At 43.8% G+C, this 12,341-nt stretch overlaps 1 protein-coding gene across 3 annotated transcripts in view; it reads right to left on the bottom strand.

Annotated features, from left to right (window-relative positions):
* The window catches only part of TRPM3 (transient receptor potential cation channel subfamily M member 3), a 552,760-nt gene that overhangs the window by 27,608 nt on the left and 512,811 nt on the right, over positions 1–12,341 (bottom strand). For 2 of the 3 annotated variants that reach the window (XM_082252764.1, XM_082252765.1), the window contains one exon: positions 5,816–6,015. In XM_082252764.1, the coding sequence (XP_082108890.1) occupies positions 5,816–6,015 (200 nt within the window). Of the gene's footprint in view, positions 1–5,815; positions 6,016–12,341 lie in introns of those variants that run through there. The other variant, XR_014225124.1, reaches the window with a different exon arrangement.

The raw sequence follows: 12,341 nt of genomic DNA, 5'->3' as shown, positions 1-12,341 counted from the left end.
GCAGAGTTTGCAACGTGACGGACAGAGCCTCCTCCAGACCCTGGTTGGTCGCAGACCGAACCAGAATATCGTCCAGATACCCCAGGACAGAGACGCCCTGGGCTCTCAACAAAGCCAGAACCGGTGCCAGCACCTTGGTGAACACCCGTGGAGCCGAGGCGAGCCCAAAGGGCAACGCCACAAATTGGTAATGATCCTCCGCTATGGCGAATCGAAGGTACCTCTGGTGACCCTCGAAAATCGGGATGTGAAGATACGCATCCTTCAAGTCGATGGAAGCCATGAACTCCCCCGGAACCAGGGCAGCTACCACCGACCGCAGGGATTCCATGCGGAACTTGCGCACCCGCACAAAGCGGTTCAGCGCCTTTAAGTCCAGAATCGGACGTACCTTGCCCTCCTTCCTGGGCACGGTGAACAGATTGGAATAGAACCCCCGAAATCTGTCCCGATGAGGTACCGGAACCACCACTCCCTGAGCCCTCAGGTCCTGCACCGCTAGATGCAGATCCCGCAAACGCTCCGGGGACAGTAGAAGATTTGAGGGAAAAAATCTGCTCCCCGGCCGAGAGAGAAACTCGATCTTGTAGACAGATCGAACGATTTCCTGAACCCACCTGTCCCGCACCCGGGACAGCCATGGCCGTAGAAAACCGAGCAAGCATCCCCCCACCCCAGAGCCGGGTGAGGGCGCCCCTTCAGGCCGCACTGTTGTGGGCCGCGGAACCGGACTGGCCGGACTTTTGATTACCAGTCCACGGCTTCTTGTGGGAGCCTTGACCCTTGGACGGCTTGCCCCTATAGTGTGACCGAAAGGCACGAAAGGACCCCTGAGGGGGCCGAAAGGGAGCATGCTTCTTACTGGGAGCCGTCTTAACCTTGTGGGATTGGGGCAAGAGTGTGCTCTTACCACCCGTGATCCCCTTAATTAACGTATCTAGGGATTCACCAAAAAGGCGAGAACCATCATAGGGCAGATTAGCCAAGGTCTTACGCGAAGATTGGTCCACCGACCAACACTTCAACCAAACCAAGCGGCGAGACAACACCGCCACACCATGTACACGTGCAGCCAACGGAACCATATCCAGGTCCGTATCACACAAATACATGACACCCTGATGGATTTGATCCACCATATCCAAAGTCGCCTGGGAGGCAGAATCAGCCACCAGGACGCGTCTAAGCACCTGTGTCCAGCTCGCGACCGCCTGGGCCGCCATAAGCGAAGCAAATAAAGCTTTCAGCATAGAACCCATAATAGAATAGGTATGACGGGCAAGGGACTCCATCCTCTTGTCCGTAGCATCCCGGAACACCGGGGTATCTTCAGCAGGAATCGCAGTGGACTTATTCAAAACTGCTATTGTGTGGTCCACCGGAGGCGGGACACACCAACGCTCATCAGTAGTGGGCATAAAAGGATAGCGCAGCTTAACCACTTAAGCCCCGGAAGATTTTACCCCCATTCCGACCAGGGGGTATTTTGCGATTCGGCACTGCGTGAATTTAACGCACAATTGCGCGGTCGTGCGACGCTGTACCTAAACGAATTTGACGTCCTTTTTTTCCCACAAACAGAGCTTTCTTTTGGTGGTATTTGATCACCTGTGCGATTTTTTGATCACGCGCTATAAACAAAAAAAGAGCGACAATTTTGCAAAAATAACAATATTTTTCACATTTTTTTATATGAAATTCCCCCAAAAAAAAATGTAAAAATCAAAATTTTTAAAAATTTTCGGCCAATTTATTTTATGCTACCTATGTTTGGTAAAAAAAATCGCAAAAAGCGTATTTTGATTGGTTTGCGCAAAAGTTATCGCGTTTACTAACGAAGGGAAAGATTTTTGTCATTTTTGTTGTTTTTTTTTTTAACGCGTAATGGCGGCGATCTGCGATTTTTTTTGCGGTACTGCGACATTGCGGCGGACAGATCGGACCCTTGACTGACATTTTTGACACTTTTGGGGTTACCAGTGACATTTCTACAGTAATCAGTGCTATATATATGCACTGTTACTGTAAAAATACACTGGTAGTGAAGGGGTTAACTTTATTTGGAAGGGAGGGGCTGTGTGTGTCCCTAGGGGCGTGGTTTCTACTGTGATTGGCTGTGGCTCTAGCTGTAAAGACACTGATCAACGGATCTACATACCAGATCCGTTTTATCAGTGTCTTTGCAGCGAAGAGAATGACAGGCAGTTTGTTTACACAAGCTGCCTGACATTCTCCCTCTCCCCCGCCGATCGCCGAGTGACCGGCGGACATCGGGTCCGCTGGTCACACGCGCGGGGGGGTCCGTGACCACGCGGGAGCGGGAGCGCGCCCCGGGGGGCGCGCGCTCGCTCCCTAGACCCTCACAAGCAAGCAACGTAGCCCTACGTTAGTTTGCCTGTGAGGGGCTGACCGCCGACGTAGATAGTCGTGCGGCGGTCGGCAAGTGGTTAAACCTACTCGGTACAGCGAAAGGCTTGCGTATATTACGCCATTGCTCCTTAACAGCGCATTGAAAATCATCAGTGCAGGGAAATACCTGCGATGTTTTGCGTCTTTTCTGCATCCCATAAGCTGCCAAGGCAGCAGGGGGACATGGTTCATCCTGCAAACGCAGTGTTTGCTTGATAGAAGCAACCAATTCATCCATGAGTGCAAGCTCTTCAGACGAGCCAGGGGGAGAATTATCAACCCCCTCAACCTCAGCCTCCACCTCTGACCCTACAAGGTCCAGGGAGGAACGGGACCCCGACAAGGAGACCCCAGCCACAGCAGCCCCATCACCATCATTCCCACCAATGTGGCAGGAAATTTGCTTTCCTGAGAATCCATGCCCCAAAAGAGTAAAATTAAATGGGTGACCGCCCCTTTAAATAAGGCGCTGCGAACGTAGCCCACCGCCACACAAGCACACCCACACCAGGGACCCCCACAGGGAGAAGGTATACTCAGGCAAGGATACAGTGAAATGGATGGAAAAAACCTGGAGAGACCGTTGCTGCTGCTGCCTAGATCGGTCCTCCTGGAGAAAGGAAATGCTGTATGCAGGGCGCTCTATGAAAGCCTATGGGAGGCTACAAGAAAATGGCTGCCATGCATGTGTACCATGCGGCCGGAGCGAGTACAGCCAAAATGGAGCTGTTTGGCGCCGAAAACCGCCGCTCCCCCACCTCATGAAGGTGGAATAAAAATACACCACAAGTTATAAATAACATGGTGAACCGCCGCAGCGGCGCTGTAATGTGCCCCAAACATGATAGCATCAAGTTCCACAGCACACAGCCGTTCACACACTCAGACTGACACAGAAGTGCAGCACAGCCCCCCCTCCTTGCAGCCCACAGCATGCAGTGTGAGAGATAGGGAAACATCAATAGTGTGAACACAGGGCAAGGTAACACAGTCCCAGACTGACACCCCCCAGACAGACAGGTCCCCACATAGATACACTTACCTCTTGCATGGCGTGGGGGACCCGCACAGGCGAACAAGCCGCTGTACATGAGACAGGGAGAGTCGCATCCAGGACGCAGCAGAAGGTGGGTTGAGAAACCGCACAGCGTCCAGTGAGGTAGCCACCTCACCCAAGCATCCCTGCACGGAACAGGGATGGGTCGTTCAGAAAACTCAGGAGCGGTACCTGACTGAACGCTCGATGGCGGGCTGAGAAACCACTGACCCACAACCTGCGACCAGTGGGGTCAGCCCGAGACGCAGCCCGCAGTATCCTCTTCATCAGAAGACCTAACTATTGCTGGTAAAAATAACAGCTAAATAAAGAAAGAGAGAAAAAACTCAAATAAAATCCAAAAAAGGAAAGAAGGCTGAGACAAGTGCCCCAGCACAGAGACATCCAGCTACTCCTGACAAGCTAGACATTGAAACTGAGTTGGATACAGGAAGTGGAGGGTTATAGACTGAGGGGACCACCCCCTGGGGGTGGGATATGTTAAAAGCTTTAATACTAACATATTCTGTTGCCTAGCTACTCCTACGGAGCAAAGGTCATAACCCCATTGTGATGAATATGAAGTGGGCGGCGACTGTCGGAGGACGTAAGAGAAACTGGTATATTCCTAATCCTCTCCATAAGCTTAACAGCAAGATGTCCCAAGCACTAGGCCCTGTGGAAAGCAACACTGTCCCAAACCAATCTGGTGTGGCCGTTAGAATTAGTACATGTAATGACTAACAAGCAAGCAACCAATGTAAACAGCGCTATCCAGATGTAGGTGGTACCATAAAAACCTCCACAAATGTAGGAAGACAGTGACGAGTCTAATTATTGATATAAAAGGTTTAAAAAAAAAGATAAAAAACCAGCATGGACAGATGGAGCTGGGCCAATATCGCTCCAAAAGAAAGCACTATTTGTGTGAAAAAAAATACTAAAAATGTTATATGGGTACAGTGCTGCATGACCACGTAATTGTCATTCAATGTGTGACAGCGCTAAAAGCTGACAACTGGCCTGGGCAGGAAGGGGGTGAAAGTTTCCAGTAGGCAAGTGGTTAAATGCTCAATAGTTCATATTTACAATGGTTTTGTCAAACATTTGCAAAGGAAAGTGCTGTTTTAAGTACCACAAATAAGTCCCGTTTTCAGCATTTGCTACGAATAAGGAAAATATTGTTATTTTTTCAAAATTGTCACTCTTTTTTTCGATCAAATACCACCAAAAGAAAGCTCTATTTGTGGGCAAAAAAGGACATAAATTGAATTTGGGTACAGCATCGCACGACCGCGCAATTGTCCGTTAAAGTAACGCAGTGCCGAATCGCAAAATATGGCCTGGTCAGGAATGGGGTAAAATCTTCCGGTCTTAAAGCGGTTAAAAATACGCTCATTGAGATTTTTTTTGTCAAAGACATGTAGCTAAATACATTTTGGCCTTAAGATATGACAAAAATTGAATATATTGGATATTTTTTAACTGTCAAAATAGAAAATGTCAATTTTTTCGCAAACTTTTCGCTCTTTTTTATTAATATCGCAAAAAATTAAAAGTGCAGATGTGATCGAATACCACCAAAAGAAAGCTCTGTTTGTGGGAAAAAAGGACGTAAATTTCGTTAGGGTACGGCATTGCATGACCGTGCAATTGTCAGTTAAAGTCGCACAGTGCCAAGTTGCAAAAAGTGGCCTGGACGTAAAGCAGGAAAATCCTCCGGTGGTAAAGTGGTTAACTCTTGTCCCCAAAGACCTACTAGCAATGCATGTTCAGGAGTTAGGGACAAATATATACGAGTGAAATAGCTTGCATAAAACTCTATCTTATCTGTGTGTTTGTGAAGACAAGTGTAAAACATGCACTGGCAGTGAGCGTTTAGGAATGAGTTGGCAGCCAATAATGCAGTGCATGCTAATGTGCAAGACATTTGCAACATACCACACATTAACAAATTGCAATGGATCAGGATAGTGTGAAGGGACTGATAAACAACACCAGGCTATTTGAAACCAAAGGATTTTACATGGATGGGAAGGAAAAGGCCTAGGAAAGTAAGTAAAACCATCTCAATATACAGTATTGGCATGCTCAATTTTCAAGTTTGATTTGTGTATACCTTTAAATCCGTAACATCACTTGCCATTACAGTCAGCGCCAAAGGCATTGCAAGTTACTGTTCAGGGAAGATGGGGGTGATTGTAAAACTCTATTGGGTATAATTTTATATCAGTGTTACATCGATTAGGGATTTTGTTTAGTCTTATTTACTTGTTTTTGCTGCAGTCATACAGGATGAGTACATTCACATATAGTGCTATGTACTTATACAAAACAAATATATATACTTTTTTATAATGCAAGCCTTACTTAATCCATAGTCTCTTTCTTCTTGATCACTTTCCTGCTTTCTCCAGCGACAGCAAAGGTGCTTACATATCATAGTGAAATGGCTAAAAATAATCAAAGGAGGAGGCAAGACAGGCCTTTCATGAAATGTCATTATCAACTGGTATCTCTGGAACTTCCAAACTTGGTTTGATATGGACTTGACTTCAAAGAACGTGTTGCTGGAAAGAAAAATATCAGAACCAACTGAAATGATTACTGAAGGCCAAGCGTACAAAAACTATTGGGACATTCACATCTTTTTGATTTCCAACGTATTTTAAAGTGCATAAGAGAACAACAGGGTAAATAAAGCCTAACAACAGATTTTAAGGAAGTTATACATAGACAAAAATGACTTCTGATGATTGCTTGTTGTAGGATACTGCACTTTGCATTTTTACTGCTTTTTCAACAAGGCTGTTGCTATTCATTCATCTTTTTTGCTACTGGGCATGTATGTGTAAAGCATACCACCAACCCAAAATGTTTTTTTTTTTTTAGTTTAGGATAGAGTAACTCAAAGTAGAAGTTCACCCTAAAACTAAAATCTGTAAATCAACTTGCATCTACAATCTAAGACTAACCTATCTAGCCCTGAAAAGAAGAAATTGCTATGCATACCTTTTCTGAAGCTGATCCGGTCCGGTCTGCAGCGGTGGAAGCTCTGCAGAGGACACAGCCGACAACGGCTGGGAAAATCCTGGGAAGTGATGTCCCCTGTAGAGTTTCTATGGGGCTGCCTCCTCTGCACCCAGCTCCACAGAGAGCTACTGCTACCAGCTACAGGGCTAGATAGGTTAGGATAGGATAAGATAGGATAGGAAGTCTTAGATTCTGGATGCAAGTTGCTTTACAGATTTTAGTTTTATGGTGAACTTCTACACTTGCTGTCTGAGGAATTGCTGAGGAGTCCCTTCCCACACTTCCTGGTATGGTTGCAATGTAATCACCAAACAGGAAGTGAGGGAAAATCTGCAATGGGAGCACAGCATTTAAAAGCTAACATGAATTCTAACCTTCCCTGACCTACTAAAAAATGTTTTTTTTTTCTTTTTTTATTGCTGTCGCTTATGGAAATTTTCCTTTATTTCCTGCCTTGGTGACAACTTTTCAATCAGGACAGGAAATGAGGGGAAATCTCCTAAACCGTCTTAACAGCAGTAAAACCCCAGCACATTTTTTAATCCTTTAGCGCTTTTTCCAAAGCTAAAATTTGTTTTTGATGGAAATACTTTTTTAAAGGAAACCTCCTAAGAGAAATATAAAGCTGAGCTCCTTCTGTAAATGATAGTTGCATGGATGTCATGTTGATCCTTTTTCTCAGGTATGCAGATCAGAAAATCTGACTTTGGCTCTGTTTTCATTTCCTGTATACTTTTTCTGTTTTAGTGACCCAGAAAGCACTAAAAACCAGAGACAGCTACGTGACCAGAATTATCAGAATCGGCAAGCAGTGGCAGCTTGTATATTTCATTTATGACAATATTCCTTTAAAAAAACAAAAGGCCCATGTACAAATACTCATATTCCTCCATAATTTACTTTATTAACCAAGGAAATAGCCCTGTTCTCATGATGCAATGGGAGTCTCCTCTAAAGTTTACTGTATAGCAAGTGCAAATCAGAGGAGCATTGTCAAAACTGCAAGGATACAATTTTGCCTATGCACAATCAATGCACCAGCATACATGCATAAGTTTTACTAAATCACACAAAAGAAGTAAAAGTTGTATTTATTTCTTTGAACATTTGTCTTTTTAAGACAATGTCCTACCTTCCCATTGGAATAAAGTTCTTTAATGTGTACACTAATCATGAGTTATTTCAATAAATCAACTCAAAAGAAAAACAGCTGGGCTACCCTAAGGTCCCACAAGGGAGGTAGCCTGATGTCTCCATTCCAAAAGTGCTGAGGTCAGATGCACAGTATCATGCCTAAGGATCATGCTGTTGCTGATTTCCTTTGGATCTCTCTAAACTGTGAGTAGATTTATACCCTTAGTTTAGAGCTTCTGGTCATCTTGGACAGCACTTTGAAATTAACCCCGTATGTCTAACACAATATTCCTGTGGCTGAAACTCCCAGAGTCTCTTCACAGCTTAAAAGTGATGATGTTTAGGATTTGAATTTATTCAAAAAAGCAATAGTTTAAAGAAGTTTGTATTATATTTGTAAAGGTATTGTGACTAGGAGATCTAACAATTATGTAATATAATAAAAGTAAAACATCATTTTTTTACAGACTACTAGACCATGTTCAGCACCTGCTGGCTGGGGTGGTAAAATTGTTGTGAAGACTAAGCATTTACACCAAAGCTCTAAGATTTTATAAAATTTATACTGAAAATGCTGGTGAATTCTGAGTAGCTAGCTGGAGATTTAAGGTTAAGGCTCTGTTCACACTGATGCGACATAGGATCCGAATTGTGAGACCCCAATTCAGATGACATGTGAAATGCAATGTTTCCCTATGAGAGCTGTCTTAACTGATACTAGAAAAGTCTGTCTGACATTAGAAAAGGTTTCTGCACTACTTTGGTCCCACTTTAATATACGACTTTAATGCCACAGAGAGTAAAAAGTGACATCAAAGTCGGATTCCAAAGTTGCACTGAAAGCTGCGCGACTATTGAGTTGGGATAGTGTAAATCAAGCCTAAAAGTTAAAACTGCTGCTCTTCTCTGGCAACTTCTATTCACAGAACTGATCTCTAGCAATGTGCAGACTACATTAATAACTCCCCTGCTGCCTGTTCCTGATTAAGACTTACTTTTTGTTAGGATAAATTATACAATTGTCCCAACTGACATTGCCAGGTGTTAAAGAGAGAGGTTGTTAGGGAAGGGGTAAGGCATCACAATTTTGCTATTGAGTCCCATGAAGTGTAGTTAGGCTTCTAGCACCAACAAATCATTTTACAATGACTATGCTAAAACATTTAAAAATCATTATGCCTTAAACTCTTTATACAACTCTATACCCCTAAACCAAACCTTAAAAACAATTTATGGTAGAGATATGTACACAAGAAAAACATTGAAAGTAGGACTGTAGCCAGGCTACGAACATTCTAATACTTATATGTTATTAACAAGCAGTTAAAAAAATATTTTAAAATAACCCCCTGCCGACCTCTGTAGCTGCAGGCACCTCGGAGTAATTTATCCTCAAAGTTCCTGAAAATAAGAAACTTTCAAATGTTGTTTTCTTACCCTAAATCCTTTGCTTTCCCCTGTCAGAAATAAGTACTATAAACACAGAGCAGGTGCAAAGGTAGAGGGTGACACCAAAATGAGTCCCCACTTGAAGGACTTCAGTTAATTTACTCTGAACTCTACCTACTTTTCCGAGAGGGCAATGCACAAATGATAAAATTTGCAATATTTACTAGAAAATTACTTTAAAACCTCCAGTTATATATTTTCTGCAAAGGCTTTGTATAATCAAATGGTGGCAGCGGTGATAAAATTTAGTGCACGCAAGCACAACAAAATACCCATTATAAAAGATGAGGTTGTATTGAGAAATAGGTACCAAACATATTAAAGCCTTCATAGGTTGGGGGGGGGGATTTCCTTTGAACACATGTACTAAAGTAGGTTCTGCCACCGTCCCTGCATGTATATATTTTGGGGGTTGCTGGTGCCTCAAACCAGATAGAATGGGACTTTGCGGGCAAGTGAATGGTTATACATAGGAATTTAGGATATATATATCAAGGAAAAGACAATATAAAAAGAATAGTATTTAATCCATAAATACCAATAGGATATATACAAAAGGCATTTGGTGAGAATTGTGCTTGGGGCAGAGGCCCAAGTGTGAGGAAGAAAAAGATGATTCGACAGAATCAGTGACAGTGGTGTATCTGGTGACTTTAAACATGGATTTTTTCTGTTTTCCAATGGATGTTGAAAAGGAAGTTAATTCCAGAAAGAATCCTAGATTGCTGACGTGTTTCGGCTCTATCATGGGCCTTTCTCAAAGCGTTCAGTCACACAGTCTGTGGTCTATGAGAGTAACATGGGGTGTAAGGATTATTGAACAAATCCTCTAGAGTATATCCAATACAATCTTGATATTAATAATGTTTGAAAATTACATACATGGGTGTAGCCATTGTTCCTGCGCAGAGGCCCTCTATCCGTTCACAATCACAACGGGAGTCGTGTACTGCAAGGCCTGGGATAATATATAATGTTCCTTTAAGGATTGGGGTTCAGATAGGTCATGTGAGTGTTTCAAGAATTATATATATATATATATTCCTCCACTTACAGTTAAGTTGACTGATAGGAGGGGCTTGCCACCGGGGTCCTGGGGTATATTCCCCTCTTTGTCCACCGGGCTCTTGATCTGAAGTGTAATAGGAATTGGTTTGTGTGGATAGAGTTTTATATATTGTACACGGTAACTTCAAGGGTGGTATGACTATGGTGTCCGGTTTATTATAAAAATAAGTGCCGACATCTCATTGACTTTAAAAATGGTGTTTATACATAGGTAAGGTGACTTTTTATAACCGTGACTAGGTGCCAAAATCTTGTTTCCAAAGATAAGGGCTTTGAAGTCCGTAGCACTTACGATTTGCAGGATGAAATGGAAGTATTCCTTCAGACAGCGCAGGTTAGGTCCGTCCTCTCCCCTCTGCTGGAGAGGAGTGAGGATTGCCTGTTCATTCCCCGGCCTTAAGAAGCCCCTCGCGCATGCGCATTGCGCGCTGCACGTAGGCGGGCTCCATGGCGGCGTGACGTGGCACCGACATCTGCGCCTGCGCCGCATGGATGCGCGCGCCGGTCGCAACCCCATTGCTGGGGACGCCGCTCTGGCCGCCGACACGGGAGGAGGGGCCATCTTCTCCCCGAGGGGATTGATTGGTCCCAAGAATCCCCTACGAAGTAGGGGTTTCCCGTGCCGGGTGTGACTGTGGGATATTGCGGGGCCAATCTGCGGAGGCATGGTGTGTTCCCATGTACTGACAAGAAACAAAAACAAAATGTACGAAATCTAAGGCATTTTCATTGATATATGTGTGCTTTCACACAAAGGTGGATTCAGCACTTTTACAGTAATTGTAGTATACTTGTAATATATTCATGAAACAAAAGTAATAATAACACAATATTTTAACAGCAGTTGCATATATCACCACCACAGGTAGCTGTGGGTCAGGGAGGGACATTCCCGATTGCTGGGCAGTGCCATGGATAGCTTCCAGGGCCATGTCCATATGCAATCGGTTTCTTGAGCACTAATATGGAAAAAAGGCAGTGTTTAATATACGGTGGAATAAAGCATATATCTCGTATGCATTTTATTTACATCACTGAAAAGGGGGGAGAGAGAGGGGGGGGGCCGGATGTGTATGAGGTCATGGGGGGGGGGGGAAATTATTTTTTTGTGGATATCACAATGATGCAAGCGTAAGGATGAATGGATGAGTCATTAATCTGTCTTGCCAGAGGCAAAGCCTTCAAGGAATGGGCGAAAGCTCTCGTTTTCATTTAGGCCAGGAGGTTTTGTGGCGTAGAGGCGTCTAATCCACCTCATTTCCATCTGAAGCAGTCTTTTATTCCAGTCCCCCCCCCCCCGATGCGGTATATGGATCCTCTCAAGTGCTATAAAAGTCACTTTTGGCATTCTGTTTTTGTGATAGTGGGCAACATGCCTCCCAAGGGGTACATAAAAGTTGCACAATTGCATGCTGTTGATGTGTTGATTGACCCGTTTGCCAAACTCTTGTTTGGTCTTTCCTACATAGTAGGACCCGCATTGGCACCGCATGAGGTAGACGACTCCTCTCGTCCTGCAATTTACAAAGTGTCGAGGTCTGAAGGGCTCCCCGTTTGGGAGAGTGGTGTTAACACATTTTTGTATAACGCTGCATTGTCCGCAGTTTCCACATGGAAAAGTGCCCATTTGTTTACAGGGATCCTTTCTGGTTTCCTTATATTCACTGTGTGTCAGTGATTGCTTCATTGACCCTGCTTTACGGAATGTAATCTGTGGATTCTCTGGTATAAACAATTTTACCACGGGGTCTTCTTTTAGGATCAGCCAGTTTTTTGATATGATCTTCCTTATTTTTTGGTGGTCGTTTGTAAACCTCGTTATTATCCTGGTTATATTTTCCTGTTCAATGGGTTTCCGTCTGTTTTTATTTTTAAATAGAATGTTATGTCTGTCTTGCTTCTTAACTCTATTAAAGGCTTTTCTCAACGTCGTCTTTGTGTAGCCCCTTCTTAGTAGCCTTGCGGTGAGGATGTTTGCCTCTTTCTGAAAATCTTGTTCCTTAGTACAGTTTCTTTTAAGCCTTAGAAACTGACTGTATGGGATTGCATTCTTCAGTGGGGTGGGGTGGAAGCTTGACGCATGCAGTATGGAGTTGCCAGCTGTCTCCTTCCTATATAGAGTTGTCTTTAGAAGTCCGTCTTTATCTTTGATGATCCAAGTATCCAAGAAGGCAATTTTTTCCTTATCGTAGTTAAGAGTAAAGTACATATT

The sequence above is a fragment of the Pelophylax lessonae genome (genome assembly GCF_965119305.1).
Source record: "Pelophylax lessonae genome assembly, chromosome: 1".
NCBI lineage: Eukaryota > Metazoa > Chordata > Amphibia > Anura > Ranidae > Pelophylax > Pelophylax lessonae.
This window is presented reverse-complemented; position numbering and strand designations above follow the sequence as displayed.